A 25198-nucleotide genomic window follows, 5' to 3' on the forward strand; every position below is an offset into this window, starting at 1 on the left:
AGCGGCGGATATTTTCTTTGATTGACAGCTCGTTTCAAATATAGACAGGCAGCGGTGAATCTCAGTTCAGTCACATGCGGATTCGCAAGTGCTGTGGTGTATTGTAAGAGATCAGCTTACATTTCGATTTCATTCATTACATACGGTTTCTACCAGCTTTTTTAGTTTGTATATATTTTCATTGTAAATAAAGTGTAAATATAGTGTTGTCAAGTTTGCTATCTTAGTTCCAGAAATTTCGTTTATTTGAGTGACTGAACTTGAACTTGAGGGGGCTAGTCAGCTAGCAAGAAAGCTGCGCACAGAGGCCAAGCATTGCTGATTTAATTTTGGCGAAGCCATTTGCCAGTCTTCCTTTCGAGGAAAAAATTAAAATTAAAGAGCAGGGTAGACCAACGCCTCAAACTGACTTGGTGAAAAAGGTAGGGAATAATACTCGTTCCTTTCAGCTCTCCTGGTACGAGAAAGTGAATTGGCTAACAGCAAGTGACCCACATCAACAACAGTAAATAGGCTACTTTAGTAATATGTCATGGATGGACCAAAAATATAGAATCTATTTAAAATGTTTATGCTGAGTATATTATATTGGAATATATATTTCTCTGGATATGAATTAAACACAGCTACAATTCGGAAAACATTTTTAAACAAAAACACAGCCGAGAACATTTCACACTACAGACCTGGATTAAAAGTGAAGGGTTATCAAAATTGTCGATAAAACATCTCATCTCATCTCATTATCTCTAGCCGCTTTATCCTTCTACAGGGTCGCAGGCGAGCTGGAGCCTATCCCAGCTGACTACGGGCGAAAGGCGGGGTTCACCCTGGACAAGTCGCCAGGTCATCACAGGGCTGACACATAGACACAGACAACCGTTCACACTCACATTCACACCTACGCTCAATTTAGAGTCACCAGTTAACCTAACCTGCATGTCTTTGGACTGTGGGGGAAACCGGAGCACCCGGAGGAAACCCACGCAGACACGGGGAGAACATGCAAACTCCACACAGAAAGGCCCTCGCCGGCCCCGGGGCTCGAACCCGGACCTTCTTGCTGTGAGGCAACAGCGCTAACCACTACACCACCGTGCCGCCTCGATAAAACATTTCTCAGTCAAAATAAGTAAAATATAGGGAAAGTGTCATTGAATGAAATGTGTGGCCCCCAGCTCTATGTTTGGCTCCCCAAGGTCAGTGCTTGTGCCTATTCCAGAACACTCTGCTGTTACTGCTGAGGTTCCTGACAAAGAGCTGCTTTCAATAATGATCAATTTTTAAACAACATGCCACAATTTTAAAATATAAAATGTTAAAATATACCCCTCCCCCCCAACACCACCATCATGTATATTGGACAGTAGGCTAATGGGCCAAAAGAACCTGTTATTTCACAGTTTGTGACGCTGCCAACAATCAGCCAGATCAGAGGCAAGAGTATGGGCAAAACCGATGTGTTTTTTCTTTTTAAATCTGGAAATATCGTAACCGACCAGCCTCCCCTGTTTGAAAGACTACCAGCCGCCACTGGTATATAGAGTGAATGCACTACACACAGAGTTTGTCTTGAGAATGTTAATAACTTTATGAACACACTGTTAATAAAGCTGTAATGTGTATGTTGTGTAAACACTGCTGTGACTGATGGACTATCTTCACTATCTTCACTTTCTGTCCTGAGGATCTGATTTAATCTCCTCAGCCGGGTGAAAGTGAGGTTAAAAATGCTTTGGACAGATTAAGTTTGATGACTGACTCGGGAATTGTTTTGCTTCTCCCCTCAGAGCGCTGCTGGGGTTTATTTAAAGCTCCTCTCTGACTGACGGAACTCAGCAGCTGAAGCTTTATCATCAGGGAGAAATGTAGTGCTCACACTGACCCGGAGTCAGTCCACTGCGCCAATATTCCCTCATTCCGAGTAAACTGGGACAGTGAATCTGATCTGAGATCAGGTTCACACCCTCTTCCACACCCCCCACCATTTTCAGGCGCCATTTTGATTTGTCGTCACCTCAGCATCAACCAGCTGTCCGAGGACATTATTCCTCACCCCAACCCCCAGGCTGGCCATTTTACCAAATCCCGCCTTTCGCGCGTTTGGATTGGCTGACAGCAGCACGTCTCCTGGACTAGGATTGGCTAAATGCATCCTCCCGATTATATTTTATAAATGGACAGTTGGCCTGTCCAATCGCCTTTGAGGAGGCAGGTTTCCTCGGAATGTAGGTGGGGGAAAATTACGGCGCAGAAGGTTTGCAGTTCTGTGAAGCTTCAGCGTCGACACACTATGGACACAAAGGCAAAAATATAAGTTAAATTTACGACGCTATATTTAAAACATTGATTTAACCTGTGTTAATTTACATATTTACATTAATTTTAAACGAATATTTGCAACAAGGTGAATAAGATTACGGTTAAGAAGGTTTTGCGAAGGCGCTAGCTCTTTTTGCTAGCTGAACTAGCGGTTTGCTAGCGGTGCTTTAGCGTTAGCTTCTCCAGTAACCTTGGGTGAGTACTTCATGCAAAGTAAAGGAGATTTCTTAGGTTAGCAAAAATGTTAACGAGTTTTAATTAGTGAAAAGTTCATTTTTAAAACATGTCGAAGTGCTGGTGTGAATTTATACACGACTGATTGTAAAGGGTGGAGTTTGCTCGGCTAGTTTAGCTGGCCTGCTTTCGCTTCGTCTCCACACACAGTTATAATAATAATAACAGCGCGTGCATGTTTTTAATATTTCATTTTTCCTTTAGTGTGTTTCTTTTGGAGTTTTCAACGATGTTTATTTTCCAAACTGGGACATTGTGTATTAATAGTAGTCTAATTGAATTGAGATTTTGCGTATTTTCTTTTTTTTTGTTTACTTCCTGTTTAGTTGTCTTGGTATCGTTTCTGAGAATTTTGTTATTATTACTTTTCCTCCATTACACCTAATCCTTGGTTTCTGTAAGAAGCCCCTGGTCCTGTTCTCTCTCGCCAGACTTCTGGCATTTCTTCCCATTATTGTCCTCATGAATAATATTTTGTTTGTTTGTTTGTTTGTTTTTCCCCAAAGTGAGCTTTATTTCTGTGTCCTGTCTTTATTTCCATGTCTCCAGGAACGTGAGCAGCGTGAAGATGGTGAGACCTCACTCAGGTTCTCCTCGTTCCAGACAGAGGTACTCCTTTTATCTCAGTCCCTGGAACACTTTATCACTATCTTTGTATTGGCGTCTCAGTGTTTGTCTCCGTTGTTGTTTTTCAGATCCTTCTCTGATAGCAGTCACAGTGAGCACCATGGAGGGCGATTGGGCCCCTCTTCTCGGGGATTTCGAGGCCCCTCAGGTAAGGCCCCTCCCAGCTGGAGAGAGGGCAGCAGCAGAGGACATTCACCTTACCCCAGGGACAAGAGACCTCTGATGGGAGAACCGAGAGCGAGATCGCATGGACACTGGACGCCTCAGAACCAGGATAACTTCAGACCGTACCCCATGTCTCAGGATTCTCAGCGTGGCCGCAGGAGGTCCTCCCCATCCCGCTCAAATCGCCCTCCTACTGTCCAACACCGCCATTCCCCTCATGGACCATCAGGCCACCACAGGCCCTTCCAGTCAAACCATTCCAGCCATGTTTATCCTTCTTCCCGATATTTCCACAGCCCTCCATCAGATCGCAGGGGTCCGTCGCCACATAACTCTTTCCGAGCCCCGCAACGATACCAAAACTCTCCCCATGAGCAGGAGAGGAGCTGGGGTTCTGGAAGGCAACCAAGCCCCAGGGAGAGGACCCTTGGGCGTCCGGCCCACGAAGGGCATCGTTGGAATGGCCCAGGGGGTTACCCTCACCCCAACGGGGAGCCCAGACCCTCTGACTTTCCCCAGAGAAAACCCAGAGTGTTCCATGAGAGGAACCCATATCCAGAGAGGTACAGGAATCATGGCTGACCCGTGCAGGCTGGTTGATGGTGATATAATGGTAGAGATACAGGGGCGGTATAAATAAACAAGTATTAGGGTCAGAAGTCAACACAACAGGGAGATAAATGTTAATCCCCCTCCACTCTACAGTACCTTTTACTTCATTTGTTTTGCTTGGGGTAAAGTTTGCAAAAAGGATCTAATTAATAAAAAAAGAGGTCCCTTTAGAAGTCATCCAGTCATTATGGAGAAAGTGTTACATACCCTTTGAGGCTTTTATAACGAGTCCCGTTTTGTACCACGCCCCTGTGGCATTCAGCAGGTTTGGGGCTGGATGTAGAATAATAAAAATTAAGAAATGCCCCTAACCCTGTGCAAGCAGCAGGAGCTGGCTTTATAACCCACTTGTTTGTATTGTTTGTGATGGATATGCAGGTGGTCTACAGAGCGAGAGCCACGGAAGCAGTATGGAGATGCCGGCAGAGGGCGAGGGAGAGGGAGAGGAAGGCCTTGGCACCACGCCTCTGAGTGGCCACGTAGGGAAGGTGGTAACCTGTACCCTCGCCCCCCTTACAGATCTCCTTCATGGAAATCTGGTCAACCGTCTTCCTCCAACTCATCTTCCAGATTCCCTCCACGCCTGCAGGAGAGGCCTCCCATGCGCCCTATGAAGAGGAGGATACAGGAACTGGGACGGCCACCACTGCATGAGCTCGAGCACGGACCGCCCAAACGTTTCCGTAAAGAGATGCCAGGACGACCGATGCCCCTTAAAGGTTTTGGAGGTCGCGGCTTGTCCCTGAAGGAAAAGTCCCGGCTGTTGAAGGGGCACAAGTTCAGAGCGGAATCCATCACACAGTTTAAAATGCCTCCACCGAGGCCCAGGCCTTCAGACAAGCTGCAGAGGAACAAGATGCAGGAAGCGGAGCATGTAGGCAAATCTTCCAGACTCCCGCTTCGCAAGCTTGCTCTGAAGAAAAGTGTGAAGAGGCAGCCGTCTCGCGAGTCACCTACAGGCACCAACTCCAAATCTGCCGATCCTGAAATGGACTCCGAGACACAGGTGGAATCCCGGCGCTCTGTACGAGCACGCAGGTACGGTATCTCCCCTCACACTGTGGCAATGGCTGCGTGATGTTTAGAAGGTTCCAAGCTTCCCTGTTTGTCTCTGGCACTGCTTTCACCAAAGGGGCATCACCCTGTTCACATGAGAAACACCAGTAGAGGCTTCTTTACTCCTCACCTGAATGACCTCTAAGATGTGTAACCTTCTGTCCTTAACATTAACGCAGGGATATAGAAGGGGGAAAGTACCAGAAGTGCTGTCTAATTCATACCACCTCAAAAAAAAGTCAGTCTGAAAAGGTTTCATGACGTTTACCTCAATCACAGTCAGGCCCAGACACACAGTGATCTGTTAAAGGTTATAAACCCTCAGAGAGCCTCTCCACAATCTCAACTTCCTTCCTTTCACCTGAACGATAGCTCAGATTAGCGAGGCTCCGCATGTCTAAATTCAGGTACAGTTACATAACTATCTCCAACAAGTTCCCCCTAACGGTGCTTCTGGAACAAAAGAGAATCCAAGAATTTCAGTCATGTTGACAGAAGGATGAAGTTGGTTAAAGTTTTGGCAAACTGCAGTTGGTTGCGTCTCTACATGCCACCCTGGAAGATCTGGCAAGAAGATCTCTGAATTCCCTGTAAGGAGAGGAGGAACAGTATGTGCGTTCCAGAACCTTCAGTTCCTACAGGACTCCTGGAGTTTGACCAGGAAGATGCCTTTCCTCTGAGTTGCAAAACAAACCATCAGATCCTGGAATTTCTACCATATTTGCTATCGAGACAGCAATCACTACTACTACTACTACTGAAATTCTGCCACCATTGTGACGACAAAACAACCATTTGTGTTGTTTAGAAGGTACCAAGATTGGCAGCTCAAGCTAGGAATTCTACCCAGTTGTTTGAAATCATAACTGGCCAAGTGTCTCATCAAAACGGGTTACTGCACCTAACAGAAGGTTACTGGAATTGGATCCACAGGCTCTTTTCTCAGATGATCACTTCTGAAGAAGTGATTTAAAAAAATACACCCAGCTGGTTTCTCTGATTGATTACCTTCAAAGAAATATTCTAAAAAATCCCACCTCATTCCTCAGATGTCGAGCTCTGAAGTGTTCAAAATGGCTGGTTCTTCAGTGGTTTCTTATGAACCCTAACTCTAGGTGTTCAAAAACCAGCATGTTCCTCAGAATCTCCTTTTGAAGAAATGTTCAGAGCCCAGCTCATTGCTCAGATGATTGCTTTGGATTTCTTCCAAAACCACTACATTCCTTAGATGAACAATTCTGAAAGAAGAAATATTCAGAAGTGGCTGGTTCCTCTGAAGAAATATTGAGAAAAGCTCTTGGCTCTATTAGAATGCATTGACGTCCATCAAAAATGTCTTGACTACAAGTTGTTCTTCAACCTGCAGAGGAAAACGGCTGTAAGATCCCACCCTCACCGAAATATGACCGAGTGAAACGTTTTGCCAGTTTTACCTGTGTGGAATTTCTTCTGAGGTGCTCCAGAGATAAAGATGATCTAACACACTGGGAATAAAATACTGGGAATAAACTGGAAACAAGGCTTTGGATCGAACACCACACACCAAAAACCACTTCCAGGAGGAGGAGGAATGTGTCATATGGATGGAAAAATTAAAGCAAAGATGATCTGGATGATCAAGTTTTAAGAGTGAAACTCCTTCACGTACGATTCGTCTGTCGATTATTCACTTAGAGCAAGAAAACGGTTAAAATCCTGAGTGAATGAGAGAAAACTAATCTACCAATTGAAACTGAAGCATGGAGATGATGGGCTAGCTTTGCTGTAAGTACCCTAGCAGCGATCCATCTCTAGTTATTTACCGTTTTTTATTTTTATTTATTACAGTAAAGGCTTTGTGACTTCAGTATTATTGTCTGAGCAGTTGCTCTTCCGTTCACAGCAAAGGTACACGTGATTTAATTGTATAAAAATGCATGGTGATGTCCTTTCTGTCTGCTGTATTTAATTCCAAACAGGAAGTCGTGCCACTGCTGTCGGTTTATTTGTTATTTATGTCCACCTTCTGTGACTGTTTAACTGGGGTTTTTTTTTCTTTTTAAACACGGACTCTTCCAGCTCTTCGCCATTAGACCGACAGCTGGCCCATGACATGGTCGTGGTTTCTCATTGGGAAGCTGGAACTCGAAGCTCAAGTCCTAAGAGCAGCACATCATGGAAGAGCAGAATGTCCCATCATAAAACTGGTAAAAATAAGAAATATAAACACCGCCATGTTAAACTCTGATATCATGAAGTTTTTACTTCAAATGAATGTTTTTATTCAGGTGGGAATCTAAATCACCGCTTTGGAAGTTCAGCACGTGACCAGAAGCAGAGACGGTACACTGATCCCATTTTACACACACGCGCGCACACACTGTCTGTTTTTATCCATGATGCTGAAATCTTTTGTTGGGGTTGTTGCAGGCCAATGGATGCTCCAGGAAAACCGCTACGGAAGCCCGGTCCTTTTCAGGTAAAACATCTCGACCCAACTGAAAGAACAAGAACCTGTTCCCTGTTAAGTGCACAGCTGAATTTGTGTGTGTGTGTGTGTCTGCTGTCTTACTCCTGTACTCCAGAAGGGTCCTGATGGCGTTTTCCGGAGACCACTGATGGTAAATGTTGCAGTTTCTCTTCCAGGCTGTTAGGGGGCAGTGTGATCTGTTCATACCACATTCATGATTCTTCACACTTGTGATTTATAAAACGAAAGTTTTCTTTTCCCCTGTAAGGCCACTGTCCTCACGCGTCCTCCGCTCCACCAGAAACCCGTGTTCAGGAAAAGTCAGAGCATCATGACCAAGTACAGGAACATGCAGACGCTCCGCCACAAAGCCCCGCCCCACCCACGCCAGGCTACGAGCTACCGCCGCTGGTGAAACCTAAACTAAGTGAGTTACTCTGAGACTCGTTTACGATATCGGACAATTCTTGACGCACTTGAAACACTCCTGAGAAGACGGTACTGAATTAGAGGAAATTAAATAACGCTGCTTTAATACAATCCAAAGCAAAGCCCACACACACGTCTTACACTTTAACCTTCTAAGTTTTAACATTTCTCTCTCTGCAGATGCCTGGCTGTGGTGTAGAGCACAAGAGCGTCTGTCATTCTCCACCTCCCTCCCTCCCTCCCTCCCTCCAGTTATTATTCTGTGTGAATCATATCACAGCTTCCAAAGTTTACTTTAATACTTTTATTCATGCTTCAGTTCTCTCTCTCACGCGTGTGCACTGAGTTGTGGTGATGTACAGAAGAGTGAGTGGTTTTTGGTTTTTTAGGGAGCTGAAGCTGTGATTTAGTGTGAAGCTGGCAGTAACGATCTGAAGTTTAATGAGTTTTTAGTTCACATCCTTTTGATCTTTAAAGCTCTTTGTACAGCTCTAATCGTGTACATTGTTTATAGAGATTTCAATAAAACTGGAACTTTTGTGTCATCAGATGAATCCTTTATTCATTCAGTCGTTTAATAAAATACTGAAGCTGCTTCCCTTTATCAATGTTGCACTTCAGACACTGCGCCTTGACTGGAGTAACTTCATACTGGAGACTTTTATCCTTCCGTGAGCGTGCTAACCCGCGCCGCTCAGCAGGGGATAAACGCCGTCAGTAATTACACACACAGTCTCACGGAATAAACCGTCCACGGTACTCCGCCTGCTCATGGACCGAGTCGAAAGTTTTCCTCCTTTAGTTTTCTGCTAACAGTGAACTGAAGTGCAGAGCTTCTAGTTTAGCAGTGAAGTAGGCAGGACCCTGTGCATGTTTCTACGGTAACATGTAGGCCAGACGAGGACAGTCATGCCTCAGCCTCGCTGAGGATTTCCTGTTTCTGCAGGAAGTAGTCTCGGAACCAGGCGATGTGCTCCAGTTTTTCAGTGACAGTGAGATGGTGGTTCTTGGACAGTCCAGTGACCACTAGCTCCATGAAGTGTCTGACGGGGCCATGCTGAGGAAAACCGTCCTCCAGGTGGCGCTGCAGGAAGACATGCTCATGAAACGGCACCTTCACCTCCTCCTTCATTCCTGAGAGAGAGAGACACACCCTTTTACAGCTGTTCATCAGCTCACAGGCTGAACCAAATCCCTAAATGACTTCTTACTCCATAACTCTGCAGAGAATTTCACACCAATTTAAGTTTATTTCCGTCACTGTTTAATGTCTTTACAGAGGGGTGGAGCTTTGTATCCTAAACCCCACACTACTGTACTGACAGCATCTCCTAGCGAACACCGCCCTGCATCTGACTGGCTGCTGCTCTCCATGACATCACAGAAGTGATTTATTTAAACCCCACTCACCTGCCTGGTTGTCGATGGGATATGACCACAGTTTTCCTTCCCTCGTCCACTGGATCATTTCCTCAAACCCGTTACGAGGTCTCTGATTCACCGCCCGGACGATTTGATTGGCTAAATCAGAGTCCCACAGGGAGGGCCCTACCACTGAACACAGTAAAGCTTTGTTAGAATTCCCGAGTGATCAATATTTAAATTGGTAATAGTTTCTAATAAACTTATAATTTGGCATTAATTCTAGAAAATTAATATTAATTACCCAGGTCACTTTGTGTGTTCTGATCTGCAGCACTGAAGATGTTCAGCCTCTTTGCAGTAAAAGCAGAATTCCTGTTACACACACACACACACACACGCAAGTGAATCCCGAGCAGCTGAGTGCTGTATCAGACCCGGTCCACATGTTGGTTCTGGTGGACTTTTACCTTCTGCGGATTTCGGCCAGCTCTCCTGTAATGCCACGGTCATGTGTGTAGCCCCGCCCATCATCATCAAACCGGATCTGATTGGCTGGCCAGCTGTTCAGTCGGCCAACCGGCTTCTTCCCCACTTTCATATCAGCGATGATGCTCCTGAGGGAAAAACACATTTAATAAATAAATACACAACTCTGATTACAGTTTCTAACAAAACCAAAATAGTTTATTTATTAAACTTAGGAACTGAAATGACAAAGGATTAAAAATATTTTATTTCTAACAAGAAATTAAGGCTTCAGCTGCTGATTCTGAATTCTAAAAATTTAAACTAAACGCAGGAGTTTATTTGGATATTAATCAGAACAAATTACACCTGCATTTTCCAAACTATAATTTTTCCACAATATTTATTTTATTTTCAGTTTAACACTTACATACAGCCTTTACATTCATACATCTTCATTCAACTTCCACACTGTAGATCGCTGCATTTACTTAGAGACAGACGTAAAAGCAGAACAAAACATAACACTCAAAACAAGAACGCTCCTCCTGTCAAAGATGGTAATCTATATACAATCGAGTATTGTTTGTAATTAATGTAAATTAAAACACATATATAGAAAAACAATACAAGTCTTACAAAATTGGGATCTGCATTGTCCACAAAGACTAGTCGTCCACTTCTTCGCCTGTTAAATCCAAGTCCTTCATGCAGTTGATGAAAGGGCTCCGCATGTCCTCAAATACATGCCGTTTAGCCTTTAACATGCAAGTTATTCTCTCTAATGGAAGGCTTGCTAACATCTGTCTTATCCGTTGAGTAGTACTTGGTCTGTAAATCTTTTTCCACAATAATGCAACACATTTCTTAGCATAAAGCAAGCTGAGGTCTATAAATGCCCGCTCATTCCTACTGTAGTTCTGTTTCTCTGGGTATAAGCTCAACAAAAATAAGTTTAGGATCCAGTAAGATTTGTTTTGAGATAATCTTCTCGACTATAGCTCTTACCTCTTCCCAGAATATTTTCATCTTTCTGCATTGCCAAATGCAATGAAACAGAGTACCTCTGGATTCCATACATTTTATGCATACATCTGGGACATTATTATTATATCTATTTAAATCTACCAGTGTCACGCATTAACCATTTGTACTGTACAAGTTTAAGACGTGTATTTATAGACAGTGTGAGCCTCAGCACAGGCTGCTTTCCAATCCCCATCTGAAACTTCTAATTGCAAATCTTCCTTCCATGTATTCAACTTATACTGGGCATTATCTGATGAATAAGATGTCAGCAACCTGTAAACCTCTGATATGATACCCTTTCTTAAACTGTTCTTTATCATAATTTCCTCCAAGGGTGAATGTGGGGGTCTAGTCAGGGAATTATTTTGATTTGCTTTAACAAAGCTTCTAAGCTGAAGGTACGTGAAAAAATGTTTCCTGTTGAGGCCAAACTTAAAGCTCAACTCCTCAAAAGACATCATAATATCTGAGTCTGACAAGTAAAGATCGTGGACCATTTTAAATCCCTTAGAGTGCCACAATTTAAACGCTGCATCCGCTCTCCCTGGTACAAAGAAGCGATTACCCCATACTGGACTATATTCAGATAATGTATGCTGTTCCTTTAAGTATTTTTGATCATCATACCACATCTTTAACATACGCTTTACTATTGGGTTTTTAGTTTGTTTCTTTAGTCTTTTTACTGCGTCTGAGTACATGTATGAGGGAAGAGGCAACGCCAGACCATGAGACTCCATTTCAGTCCAATATGGAGGCTCATTTGCTGAAAAGTAGAACATAACAGACCTCAGCTGTGCAGCCCAGTAATACCACATTAAGTTTGGACACTTTAAGCCCCCTCGATCATATGGCAAATATAACAGACACATGAAGTCTCGCTCTCCTATTCTTCCATATAAATCTCTCAAACATATTTTTAGTTTTTGAGAAAAAGTCTGGAGGAGGTGGCAGAGGAATATTTTGAAATAGATCGAGTAGCTTCGGCAGTATATTCATTTTTAAAATATGAATTCTCCCAATTATAGATACTGGTAGTGACATCCATCTATCGATTGATTCATTAATTTCCATCATTAAAGGTTCATAATTAGCTTCAACAATGTTTTCCAGTCTTGGCATAATCTGTACCCCCAAATATTTAAACTGATCTACAACATTAAATTGAATTACACTTGGAATTGGATTCTTTCTTTCATTTGGAGTTGAGTAGTAATATAGAAGACTGTGTTATTCACCTTATATCCCGAAATATCACCAAATGTTTTAATTAGCTGTAACACAACCGGTATTGTTTTGTTTAAATTAGATATAAATAGAATAACATCATCAGCATATAAGGATATTCTATGTTCTGTCGGCCCCACTGTTATACCACAAAACCGCTGATGTGAACGTACTCTGATTGCAAGAGGTTCAGTTGCTAGTATGAACAATAAAGGAGATGATGGGCAACCTCGCCGGCACCCTTTACTGATTTTTATTGGTTTTGAAATATTTCTATTTGTCAAGATTTCTGCAGTATAATTTTTATATAACACCCTAACCCAGTTTATAAAATTACTTCCAATTCCAAACCTTTCTAAAACATTGAAAAGATGAGGCTATTCGACCCTATCGAAGGCCTTTTCCGCATCTGATGAGAAGAGTGCTGCACCTGGCATTTCTCTGTTTGTATGAATAATGTTCAATACTCTTCTTACATTGTGAAAACCCTGCCTTCCTGTTATAAATCCATTTTGATCTCTATTAATAATATCTGGCATTAACTTTTGTAAGCGTATTGCCAGCAGTTTACATCGTATTTTAAGGTCAGAATTTAGCAAACTTACTGGTCTCATGTTTTCACACTTGTTAGAAGGTTTACCTGATTTTGGCAGTAAAGTAATTAAAGCACTATTCATAGAGGGTGGAAAACTGCCTCTGTGAAATGCCTCTAGAAACATTTCCAAAAGTGGTATTAGCAACTTATTTTTGAATTTTTTATATAGATCGATTGGGAGACCATCTGGTCCCGCCCTTTTTCCTGACGTCATATTATCAATGGCATGCCCCATTTCCTGTGCAGTAATTTCCATCTCCAGATCTTCATCATCATTGTTAGGTAACTTGGGTATAGAGATAGTTCATCTAGAAAACTGTTCAGATTTTGCACGTTGATCTCGTTTTTAGTATCATATAATTCTTTATAGTAGCCTGTAAAGGCATCGTTAATTTCTAAAGGGTCCACTATGTCTTCCCCATTAGATGTAATGGTTGTAATTGATGTTTTGGTTTCCAGTTGTCTAATCTGCCATGCTAATAATTTACCCGCTTTGTCACCGTGTTCAAAGGATGTGTCCTCTCCTCTTTGTTTTATATACAAATGAATGCCGTTCCCAATATGATGGAAGTCAGATTGTCTCTCTTCTGGATGAAAGTGTGATTGAACATGGACCAGTAGTGCAGGATTTCAGCGATTGGTGTAGAGAGCGCTCCTTTTTAAACATAAATGTCTCCAAGACCAAAGAATTAGTCATTGATTTTAGGAAAAAGTGCCCCCCTCTTCCGTCTACTACCATAGATGGTCAACTTGTTGAGATAGTACAAGAGTACAAGTACCTTGGCACAATAATTGACAGCAAGTTATGTTTTGAATCACACTCTGAGGCTGTATGTGCCAAAGCCCATCAGCGCATGTACTTTTATCGCAAATTGAGAAATTTTAACATTGATCCCACTTTTATGAGAATGTTTTATTCCTGTTTTAACCTTCTGTTTTATCTGCTGGTTTGGTTGTTTGTCTATGAGAAACAAAAACCGACTAGAGAGCATTGTCAAGACATGTAGCAAGATTGCTGGCCTCAACTTCCCCACTCTCTCCCAATTCTATTCAAACAGAGTGGCAAAGAAGGCCCAATCTATTGCAGCTGATTCTAGCCACCCCTCGTCTTGCCAGTTCAAGCTACTCCCCTCAGGCCGCAGGTACTCCATGCCCAGCTGTAGGTCAAATAGACTCAGGAATTCTTTTATCCCATCTTCCATCTCCATTTTAAATAATTTGTCTGAATTATTTTAAATGTATTTTTTTTTTAGTTTTATTTATTACTGTGTTTTAGTATTGTGGGTATTTTATGTTTTTGCTGTATTTTTGTGTGTCTTGTCCTGTCTGCACAAATAATTGCCCCTTGGGGACAATACATTTACCTTTGACCTTTGAAAGAACGATTGCTTTAGACTCGCGGCAGCTCTAGAAGCAGACAGCTCATCATATTCAGCCCTCAGAATCACTAATTCGCTTTCCATTTGTGGGTCACTTTTCTCAAACTTTTTCCTGGAGAGTCTTTATTCTAGATTCCAATCGTACCCTCTCCTCACGCGCCGGTTTTGATTTTGAACCTGTATAACTGATAATATGTCCTCTTAGGAAAGCTTTAAATGCTTCCCACTTTATACTAGCAGAAGTTTGTGTGGTGTTGTGTTCAAAAAACTCTTCTATTTGTTTTCCTGTATATTTTACAAATTCTTCACCTTGTAACCATGTGTGATGAAAGTGCCATCTCGCTGGGTCTTTTGTCAATTTTTTATCCACATATACAACATGGGGCGTGATCTGAGATCATGATATCAGAGAAGCTGTCATGAATTTTGGATCGCAGTTATGAGGAGATTAAAAAATAATCAATACGAGAGTTTGACTTAAATGTGTTTGAGTAGCAAGAGTAGGTTTTGCCATGTGGTCTCAATTCTCTCCAAATATCTAACAGGCTGTATTCGTTAATAAAGCGATGAATAACTGCTCTACTCCTATTATGAGATTGATCTACTCCTGTAAATCTGTCCATACTAGGACTCAAAGTACAGTTTAAATCCCCTGCTATTACGTAATGTCCTGCAAGTGTTGAGAGAGTAAGGAACAGATTTACAAAATAACTAGGATCGTCTGTATTCGGGCCATATAAATTTACCAAGTTTAAGTTTTCTGACACTAGAGAGCCCTGGATGATTAAATGCCTTCCAAATGTATCCTTAATTACATTTTTCACTTGAAATGGGACGGTTTTATGAATGAGGGTCATAACTCCTCTGGCCTGGGATGAGAATGATGCTGTATACACGCTACCGTGCCATCTCTGCCGTATCCTAATAGTATCCTTTCCTAAGAGATGCGTTTCTTGTAGAAACACTATTTGAGTCCATTTCCTTTATTTTATTCATGACTTGTTTAACTTTTCTAATTTGTTGTAGACCTCTGCAGTTCCAAGAAACAAAAGTTAAGGTTTACTCCTTGAGACATCTTTAACAAGGGACAATGATAGATTACCTTGCAATATGAGAAGAAAAACCCTTACGGAGGAGCATAACAAACATGGATTCTTGAACATATATCCAACACACTAAACATGAACTACTTCCCCTTTCCCACTTTCACAGGAGCCCCTGAAGACATCTTGACTCCCGATATCGCAATCTGTTCCACACTTAATGAGGATCAGTCAAACCACTCTGCTATCCTCTAACCGAAAAAAATAATCTCTGCCGTTATAACAATAATTAACACTCGCCTGCAACATATGTAGCGTGTTTGTTTTTAGTCTACACCCAGCAGCGGTTTTTATTTATCAAATATGCTCCACAAATCAAATGCATCCCAAGCTTAATGTGAATGTTCAAAAGCCCAGCGTATTTTAGAGTGTGCGGGGTTTTTCTGTGAAAGCCTGTGATTCAGGGGCGGCACGGTGGTGTAGTGGTTAGCGCTGTCGCCTCACAGCAAGAAGGTCCTGGGTTCGAGCCCCGTGGCCGGCGAGGGCCTTTCTGTGTGGAGTTTGCATGTTCTCCCCGTGTCCGCGTGGGTTTCCTCCGGGTGCTCTGGTTTCCCCCACAGTCCAAAGACATGCAGGTTAGGTTAACTGGTGACTCTAAATTGAGCGTAGGTGTGAATGTGAGTGTGAATGGTTGTCTGTGTCTATGTGTCAGCCCTGTGATGACCTGGCGACTTGTCCAGGGTGAACCCCGCCTTTCGCCCGTAGTCAGCTGGGATAGGATCCAGCTCGCCTGCGACCCTGTAGAAGGATAAAGCGGCTACAGATAATGAGATGAGATGAGCCTGTGATTCAACATATGCACTTGATACCAAGGCCCACATTACAGCCTCATCACAAAGTGGAGACTTATGCACTGTGAATAATATACTGTAACTGAAATTACCTTCAAAATACCGATACGCCTTCAGAACGCAGGTTAAGCCGAATTTATGATAGTGATTTTCAGCACCATAATTCAGGTATTCTATTACCGTCTTCAAATGCTCAACCATTTAATTCTAACTCCCGCCGGTGTCGGCCTTGATCTTCCTGACAAACTCTCAGGCTTCTGCTGGCGTTTGAAAAGTACAAGTCCGGTCTTTATGTGTTATCCGCAGTCTGGCGGGGTGAATCACTCCATGTCGGATTCCTAAGTTGCGCAGCTCCTGGTGGATTGGGTCGAAGTTCTTCCTCAGCTGGTGTATCCCCGTAGCCAAGTCAGTGTAAAACCGTACTTGCTGTTCCTTGTGGCGGATGTCCCTTTTAGCCCTTTCAGCTTCCATAACTGCCCGCTTGTCCTTGTAATTGAGAAACTTCATTATAAGTGTTCTCGGTGGCGCCTTTGGGTCCCTCGCTGGCCCGATTCGATGTGCCCGTTCGATATTAGCCGCAGCATCCAGTACTTCCAGGATCCACTTCTCCAAAAAGGAGCACGGGTCCCGTCCCTCGGCGCCCTCCGGCAGACCCGCCAGGCTCAAGTTATTTAAGCGGGATCTGGTTTCCAAGTCCAAAAGCTTGTCCTCCAAAGTTTTATTTTTTTGACTCCAGTGTGCGGACTTTGGCCTGCAAACCAACTACGTCGTCCTCGGCGGTTGATATCCGTAGCTCGGTCTGCGACACTCGCTCTGTGCACTCATTTATCTCCCTCCTCATATTTTCTAACGCTGCCATAACTCCATCAAATCTTGAAGTCAACTCAGTTTTCATGCAGCTTATAGCAGCCAGCACTGCTTCCGCCGTCGCCCCTCCGAGTGTCTCCCCTTTGCTAGCCTCGTCCTCCGCCATGTCCTCGTCAGCTTTCCACGCATCACCACTAACACGGTAGTCAGGTAGCTTCGGCTGCTTTGATGGTTTACTTTTTCCTTTACTTACACTGGCAGCCTTCGACATTACAATATCCACGCTCACCTTATATTACCAAGTTAAGTTATAATTGCGAGTGTTTTTAGTAGAAATGTTAATGGCTACGGCAGAACAGCACGAAGCACGTCTCCCTCGGTGGCCGCCATACCCGGAAGTCCAAACTAGAAATGTAAATTAATTTTGAAAGTTAAGATATAAGCGTGTAATTTCAGATCATTCAGTTCCAGTGTTCTCCTGCAGCTGCACTGTGATGCACATGAGTTTAAAGGCGTCAAAATTAAAATTGTAAATACAAAAACAAAACCCTTTGATCATGCTTGTATTTTCATTGCCAATGATGTAGACCTGTCAATCAAACAGTGTGGGCAGGACTTTTGGTGTGATGTACTGATGTGCAGCGTGATGAAAGTGAAGTCAGTATTTGAAGTAAAACTTTAAATGTTTGAATAAAGTCCAGAAAACACTTCACCGCCTCACAACGTTACAGTGATGTGTTGGTGGAGATGTTGTGGTGATCTCACCCGATGTTCTGTGTCTCGGTGCGTCTCTTCTCCTCGGACACGGCTTCATGTTTACGCAGCTGCTTCAGGAGTTCAGATTCAGCTCGAGAGCGATCAGGAAGCGTGGACGCAGCGGCAGAGGCAGCAGCAACCAGCTCAGGACTCAGAGACGCACTGAAACACACACACACACACTTTAGAGAGAACTTCTCACTTAAATAATTAGCGATTTTTCAGTTTCTACTTTTTGCCTTTTTTATGTAAAGTGGGTGGGGCTAGTTTCTCTGACAAGTGTGCTCATTAGCATATTCTGCCATGCCCAATAGGGGTGGTTCTTAGCTCTCAGGGATCTGGTTAACCCCAGTCCATTAGCTGGAGTTTCAGCTGGAGTTTCAGCGGGGTTCCCCCCCCCCCCCCCGTTTCTGTGCTGCTTTCATTGAAACGCTGCGGAATGTCGAATGTAAAAGACGTGATTAATTTATGTATTTAGTGAATTATTACTGTTTTATGAGATGGACTGAGAGCTGCTGTAGGTCTCACCTGTGTGATGCTGTAGCTTGCTGAAACATGTTGCTCGTTTTCTCCATCACCACTCTCTTCAGCTTCCCCACACTCTCTTGTTCACTTGTCACCTTCCTGAAGGATTTCAGCTTGGTTTTGGTTGTTGTGTCCACCTTCATGGCCCCCAGCAGCTCCAGGAGACCCTGTTTTCCCGTCTTCTCCGCTGTTTTCTGCGCCACCGCTGATGTCGGGTCAGACACCGGTATTTCAGCTGTGTTCTGACTCATCACCTCTGGTCTGGTCTCTTTTCCTTCTGCTGATTTGTCACACAATGCCTTCACTAAGGCTTCATCGCTCTTCTCCAAGCCTCCGACTTTCACCTCACACTTCACACGGTCATCCTCAACATCGTCCCTCACCCTGGACTCCACCTGCGGCTCCTCAGTCCTCTCTCCATCTTTCTTCTGCTCACACAGACTTGCTCCACTCGTCCCAAACACTCTGTGATTCACTAGGCAGGGCCTAGAGTGAGGAGCCAAAGTGTACTTTAGACAAGGAGCGTCAAACAGACAAAACCACCAGCCTTTAGCAGAAATTATCCAGTTGGACTTTTAATGTCCCTGCTGGACCTCTAGGAGGGAGCCGAAGCCCTTCTTTCATCCCTCATGCAGTGCAGTTAATTCCAAACTGTCCTTTTTGGACACACTGCACTGTTGTACCCTCTGTAGTGCACTTGCTCTAGCCAAGTAGACTACAAGGTTCTGTGAGGGATTTTTACTGCACTGCAGGAAGTGGAGGTGGGACTGCTGGACTGCTGCACGGATCAGAGCTGCAGTAAATGCTTCAGTGTCAACTTTTAATCTCGCTACTGAAAATCACAAAAAATCACAATAAACTTACCTCAGACCGGAACCGGAAACTCTGTCCGTGCATTTTGGGGGCCGCAGTCTCGGATCACGTGTGTGATTCGCCGCTATTCTTCCCTGATAAAGAGAAAATAAAGCTCTTCTCAACATCACTGCTCTTCAATGTCGCGCATGCACACTTCCGGGTCCAGCGGCTGAAAGTGTCCGTCAGCTACATGACCCGGAGTAAAGGTTCCGGTGTTACAGAGAAATCATTTCAAGAACAGTGATCCAAACACCACGAGATTAATAATTTATAGTTTATAATTATTTTCTAAACACGAATTTGATCATCATAATTTAATGTTTTTTCTGAATCTACCTGTTTTTGTTTGTTTGTTTTCAGTAAATCCTCATCAGATTAGTTAAATCGATGCTGGGTGAGCTTGTGTGGATTAATGATATTTTTGGACACATTGGATGTTTCTAAATATATTTTCGAAATAAAGAGATGAAATGATAAATTAGTTTATTTTTCTAGTTCATTTTATAAATTACATATCCGTGATGGGGAAGTGATCCTGACCAATCAGAGCTCACGGTCTCATCCGGGATTCGCGGATGTTAAGCGTTCGTTAGCAAACAAACCGACAACGCGCTTTTATTTTTTGCTCGAATATTCGATGTTGTCGCTCTTAATTTATCGAAATTATGACTTAAAGGGGTAACAAGCTGAAATGATCGCCAAGAAACATCACTATTTTGTCGCGCGAGCTTCTTTTTCTGAGACGGATGGATTGTGGGAAATGTAGTTTGATGTAAATCCTCGCGCCTGTAATGGAGTCACTTCCGCTACCGCTGATGAGCGGCTGTTTTTTATGTGTGCCGAGAAAATAAGGATGTTGGTTATTTTATATCCTTTTTGGATGACTTTGATTTACTCGATTAACATATGTAAAGATAGTTAAGTAGCCCCTTTCTTGTTCATATTTTTTACTTTATTGCTATGTGTGTGTTTTACTGCTTTGATGTTTTTGGATCTGTGTATATATATGGTGCTCTATTTGTTTGTATTTTGAATGTTTTGGGAAATAAAAAAAAGGTTAAAAAAAAAATGTGTGCCGCACGCGCACTCCACGTGGAACAAGAACAGGAAAAGGAAATGGAGGGAAGAGCCGGCCATCACTTTAAACTGATGCAACAGCGCGACCGGAAGAGGAATTCAACTCGAGTTTTATTTCATCATCATCATCATCTTCACCTCTGTACTGTGTGTTCTGTACTGAACTGTACTCAGGTTCTGATTGGTTCTGGAATGTGTGTATTAATGCATGCTGATTTGCATATATATATATATATATATATATATATATATATATATATATATATATAGTGTGTGTGTGTGTGTGTGTTACGACCACCTTATATGTGCAATAAGTGTGTTTCATCTACTTAATAATTCATATATATATATATATATATATATATATATATATATATATATATTTTTTTTTTAAACTTGTGTGGCTTGATCTGTCTCCTCTGCTGCTCTCCGCTGTGCTGCTGCAAACAGGAAATTTCCCCACTGTGGGATAATAAAGGTCTTATATGAAACTTTGCATTATCTGGTGAATTAATAATGTTTATGGGTTTTGATAAACGAGCACAGGACCTCGGATCTATACAGGAGAGATGTGACATTAGACAAATTTATTATAATTCAGAATTATAAGAATAAAAGCCATAAGACTAATTATATAATTACGTTATAGATGTTTATAACGCAGGTGTCGCTGGTGATGTAAACAATTTGAGAAAAATATTCAACAAACAGATTATCAGTATGAGAATAATGTTGTCATCATTTTATCACAGATATCTGCTGAAATAAATAACACAGCATTAAACTAACCTGTCTGACCTCTCCTTCACCACATGACCTTTGACCCTGATCAGTTTTTCTCTTCTGTTTTGTATCTGTATAAAATCAAAGCTGGGAATTCTGCAGCTGTGTAACACACCCACGTGGTTCAGGATACTTCACTGATTTTATCCTGAAAATGAATCTGAAATGATGAAAAACAAGTAAAGGAGGAAAAAACAGGGTGGGGTTTTTTGGGTCACATTTAAACCAAAAATGTTTTGAACAGTTTCTATACATGGATTTTTTTCAAAACAAATAACGAATGCACACTTCGTCCACAGATCCGTTAGATAATTGATTCTCATTGTTTTCCTCTTCCTGAGTTCTAACTTTATCACTAAAATGAAATATTAAAGGAACAAATATCTAAAAATGTACTCAGGAACATTCACACTGTAAAACTGAGCTTCTCTCTCTGTCTCTCTCTCTCTCTGTCTCTCTCTTCAGCTCCATTAGATACAGAAAGCTGATTCGCTACAGTGGTTCGTGGTTGCTATAGCAACATCTCCTTACCCCACCCTGCAGGCTGTTATAGACCTGACTGCTGGAGCTGTAGGTACTGACCGCACACACTCCTGAGAGTCTGGATCAGGAATCAGTGACTCACGAGTCAAATTAATGATTAGATTAGATTAGATTAGATTAGATTAGATTAGTTTGAACTTTATTGATCCCTTTAGGAGGGTTCCCTCAGGGAAATTAAGATTCCAGCAGCATCATTACAGATAAACAGAGAATAGAAAATAGAGAAAACTTCTCGATAAATTAAATTAAGTATTTACATATACAAATATAAAAAGATTAAGATATGGGGAAGAGAGGAAAGGGGGAGGGGCCAGCAGGAGAGATATTGCACATTATATGGCACATTGTCCAGTATTGCTTATTGTCAGGCTAGGCTACTGCTCCTTCCCGTCCTCTGTCCTCCTGTTCCCCCTCCTCCCCCCCAGAGAGGAGTTGTTCAGTCTGATGGCGTGAGGGATGAAGGAGTTTTTAAGTCTGTTCGTCCTGCACTTGGGAAGGAGCATTCTGTCACTGAACAGGCTCCTCTGGTTGCTGATGACGGTGTGCAGAGGGTGACTGGCATCGTCCATGATGTTCAATAGTTTGTCCATAGACCTCTTCTCTGCCACCATCACCAGAGAGTCCAGCTTCACGCCGACCACAGAGCCGGCCCGCCTGATCAGTTTGTCCAGCCTGGATGTGTCCTTCTTGGATGTGCTGCCCCCCCCCAGCACACCACGGTGTAAAACAGGACACTGGTGACCACAGACTGATAGAACATCCACAGGAGTTTCCTGCAGGAGTCAGATTCATGGTTCAGATTCTGTCTCTCTCTGTCTGTCTGTCTCTCTGTCTGTCTCCCTCTCTCTTCCTGTGCAGGAGGGATGGCGTGTGTGTTGAGTGGACAGTCGCTGGACACAGTGAAGGTGAAGATGCAGTTGTTTCCGTCTCTCTATCGGGGTTTTCTGCACTGTTTGGTCTCCACCTACAGGCAGGTGGGTATCAGGGGGCTGTACCAGGGGACCACACCCGCTCTGATGGCCAACATGAGCGAGAACGCAGTGCTCTTCATGTGCTACGGCTTCTGCCAGCAGATGGTGCGGCGAGTGTGTGGCCTCGACAGGAATGCCGCCCTCAGGTGAGGCGCTGACAGGGAACAGGCTGGAGGAAGACGTTTGGGATGAAGATTGAGATAATTTAAAGGCGTCACACAGTGGCGATAAAAGTCGCATTATTCTGCACCAGAATGCTTTCGAGATTCGAAATAAATTGACCGTCGATTTTTCAAAAGCTTCCCGCGGTTGTAATCGGTCCTTATTTGGTCATGCCCATCACTTGAAATTTCCCGCGTTCGCAGCGCCCCCTCTCGGTCAATGGAACAGCTGCGTGACGTCATACCAGTAACCACTCGGTGCAGTTGCAATGGCCGACACACCAGAAAATAGGAGCGATGCTGAGGAAATTAGCTTTGATTTTACCGATACAGAAGAAGAAAATGGCCCACAAGTAGAGATTTTGACAGCTGAATGTCCTGGTGGTATCCAGCCTTACAGATTTGAACCTGAGCGCTCATCTTCAGAAGAAAATGAGGACAGTTCTGACGACGACAGAAACGAAGACGAGAATGAAGAAGACCGGCGACTTGAAGACTTGTTTTGGTTGGTTTCTCTGACTAAATCACTACTTGTGTGTATTTTTAAAGACCATTTTCACTTGAATTAGAATGCTGTGTGATTAATCTATGATTATGTGTAATACTGATAGCTGTAGGGGTGAAAGTATAGCTAGAAAGATTGAATTCTAGCAACTTGACAGCTTGTGATCTCACGAAATGCAGTGGGCCTTCTGATACAGTAGACCCCTTGATATTCCAGTTTTCATCATTTTCCTTTTATTGCGGTTGATTTTAACTTGATATTCAGTATGTTATAGGCTGGGAGTATTGAGCTTTGTATTGTATTGTTTAGTAAACGTACAATCGTCAGTAATAAGTGATAATTATTAGTTAAAGGCAGCTCTGTGGCATAAATCTTTCAATTAATCTTCTGTCATCCATTTGCTAAAATTATGTGCCACATGTGTTATCAAGACAACACTTCATGTGACAAAGAAAGATACGACAAATACATAAATGTATGAAAATCATTTTGTACAATTAATGATTGATACATAGAAACACTTAAAACATGTGTTTTTAAAAAAATAATTTTTTTCTATCAATACCTAGCCATGACCTTGAAATCAGATCCATTGATAACAACAGTCACAAATAGTGTTCAGTGTTCGTTGTTACAGCCAAACACAATACACCGATTAGGCATTTTGTATCACAGAATATTAATACATCATTTCATAGTGTTTTGAGTGTTCAAAACTATCCACAAACTGAATAAATCCACAAAATCCACAATGTAAACAACTCTGGTAAACGCACGCTATAGAGAAAACATGGCGACAGGCCAGCATCACCCAAGGGAGGTTACTGGTATGACGTCACACATAATGCTGCGTTCATGTGCTATGGGAAGATGATATTTTCCAGTTGGGAAGTGGTATTTACCAGTGTGTTGTGTTCACATGCTTTTGTTGTTGTTGACAAATTAAAGATGGTGGACCAGATTCAAGCAATAGTTAGTTAGCTATCGTTAGCAATAGCGTCTGCTCTGGATAGGTAAAAACAAACCATAACAACACATTTTTAAAGGAAACGGATTTCTAACGTATTATATTACACTTGTTAATGACGCAACATTGCATAGACACCAAAAACTACCCACTAGTACTAGTAAAAAAAAAACTTTAGTAGCGTACAATGCTTAACATTCAAGTGTCTTGTACCGCTCGCTGCCATGTTGAAAAGGTTAAAGTTCATCTCATCTCGGCAACTCGTGTATCAAAATTTTCTACGAGTTGCCCAGTGGAAAATACCACAAGAGGGGGCGTTCATGTGTGCTTTCCATGTCGGCGTTTGGTATTTACCATAATTCCCATAGCACATGAACGCAGCATAAGTTGACCTAGTTAACGGCTGGCTGCCTAAATTTGGCTGTGCGCGTCAACTTTAAATGCTTGTAGCGGGCGCATCGTGACACTGAGATCGCGGGAAACCGAGGGGCTTGAATTACCCACCAAACCCGACATTTTGACACATGATATAGCCTGATTGCTAAAATTACCACACGACGCCTTTAAAGTGTATAAGACAAAGAAGAGTGAAATTCTGGGATACTGGAACAAGACAACACAGTTTCTACACTCCATAGTGTGTGTTTTTGGAGTCCTACCCCTCAGTGTTGATGTTTCAGTTCACAGTGGAGAGGCGTCGTGTTTAACTCATATACAGCAGGAAAGTGAGTCCAAAATACCCACAATGCACCGCTTCTGCCTGTCTGTCTCTCTGCAGTGATGTCCAAAAGGCGTGCGCTGGATCTGTAGCCTCCTTCTTTTCCTCCTTCGTTTTGTGCCCGACGGAGTTAGTGAAGTGCAGACTGCAGGTGATGAGTGAAATGGCCTCCTCAGGGAAGATCACGTCCGCTCACACGTAACACACTTTCCCTCGACTTCTCTTTATTTCATTACATCATGTACCTGTCTACAGTACCTGCCCTGACATCTTGGAAGAGCGTTGTGATCAGTCACTTTTTACTGAGGCACTGAACTTTAATAAACAGTGTTTATATCCAGATTCACAATAAACACAACTCATCATCATCTGAACTTCACTGAACTTCATTCTCAGAGTGTAGCATCGGTGTAACTGCTTGCTTTATAACTTTTTATAAATGATCTCACACACACACACACACACACACACACACACACACACACACACACAGAGTCCTGTAAAATGGTTGCTGTTTTGTCTTTAGAGATATCTGCAGTTTGTGAGCAGTAATCTGATCTCTGCAGACACTCTGCAGTGCTGATCACCGGCCAATCAGAACGCTCAGAGTGGCACTGCATGGCCGCCAGTCACAATGTATTGAAAGTTTACATCAGATTCTGTATGTACACTGTAAAAAAAG

The 25198-nt window shown here is 42.6% G+C and overlaps 3 protein-coding genes across 5 annotated transcripts in view; 2 read left to right on the forward strand and 1 right to left on the reverse strand.

Annotated features, from left to right (window-relative positions):
• Positions 1–2213: 2213 nt before the first annotated feature.
• Positions 2214–8439, forward strand: si:ch211-114c12.2 (uncharacterized protein LOC336578 homolog). Of its 3 annotated transcripts, none has more exons than XM_060912686.1 (10): positions 2214–2517; positions 3106–3165; positions 3252–3911; positions 4339–4998; positions 7075–7202; positions 7284–7338; positions 7426–7474; positions 7581–7616; positions 7734–7892; positions 8075–8439. In XM_060912686.1, exons 2-9 carry the CDS (start codon positions 3125–3127, stop codon positions 7878–7880), a joined length of 1776 nt encoding a protein of 591 aa, XP_060768669.1. In that variant the 5' UTR covers positions 2214–2517; positions 3106–3124; the 3' UTR covers positions 7881–7892; positions 8075–8439. The 3 variants fall into 3 exon arrangements, with proteins under 3 accessions (XP_060768669.1, XP_060768671.1, XP_060768670.1); XM_060912688.1 differs by having other exon boundaries at positions 7584–7616; XM_060912687.1 differs by having other exon boundaries at positions 2223–2305.
• On the reverse strand, positions 8430–18950 carry mrps31 (mitochondrial ribosomal protein S31). Its single transcript, XM_060912689.1, has 7 exons — positions 18801–18950; positions 17940–18422; positions 17421–17573; positions 9727–9873; positions 9561–9631; positions 9305–9448; positions 8430–9028 (listed from the first exon to the last, which is right to left on the reverse strand). Exons 1-7 carry the CDS (start codon positions 18914–18916, stop codon positions 8802–8804), a joined length of 1341 nt encoding a protein of 446 aa, XP_060768672.1. The 5' UTR covers positions 18917–18950; the 3' UTR covers positions 8430–8801.
• A 1567-nt stretch (positions 18951–20517) lies between these two features.
• Positions 20518–25198, forward strand: part of slc25a15b (solute carrier family 25 member 15b) — an 8327-nt gene continuing 3646 nt past the window's right edge. Inside the window, exons 1-4 of the mRNA XM_060912175.1 lie at positions 20518–20541; positions 21126–21225; positions 22053–22311; positions 24577–24714. Coding sequence (XP_060768158.1) covers positions 20518–20541; positions 21126–21225; positions 22053–22311; positions 24577–24714 — 521 coding nt within the window. The remainder of the gene's footprint in view (positions 20542–21125; positions 21226–22052; positions 22312–24576; positions 24715–25198) is intronic.

Source organism: Neoarius graeffei, chromosome 28, assembly GCF_027579695.1.
Source record: "Neoarius graeffei isolate fNeoGra1 chromosome 28, fNeoGra1.pri, whole genome shotgun sequence".
In the NCBI taxonomy this organism is placed as follows: Eukaryota; Metazoa; Chordata; class Actinopteri; order Siluriformes; family Ariidae; genus Neoarius; species Neoarius graeffei.

Bases quoted from the DNA above. Each gene is read 5' to 3' on its own strand.
- si:ch211-114c12.2 (XM_060912686.1), top strand. From the start codon at position 3,125: ATGGTGAGACCTCACTCAGGTTCTCCTCGTTCCAGACAGAG. The intron at 7,203-7,283 runs GTAAAAATAAGA...GTTTTTATTCAG, and splicing joins AATGTCCCATCATAAAACTG to GTGGGAATCTAAATCACCGC. The intron at 7,475-7,580 runs GTAAAACATCTC...CCTGTACTCCAG, and splicing joins GGAAGCCCGGTCCTTTTCAG to AAGGGTCCTGATGGCGTTTT.
- mrps31 (XM_060912689.1), bottom strand. From the start codon at position 18,916: ATGTTGAGAAGAGCTTTATTTTCTCTTTATCAGGGAAGAATAGCGGCG. The intron at 9,632-9,726 runs GTAAAAGTCCAC...TGTGTGTAACAG, and splicing joins CTGGCCGAAATCCGCAGAAG to GAATTCTGCTTTTACTGCAA. The intron at 9,029-9,304 runs GTGAGTGGGGTT...TCTCTCTCTCAG, and splicing joins TCCCATCGACAACCAGGCAG to GAATGAAGGAGGAGGTGAAG.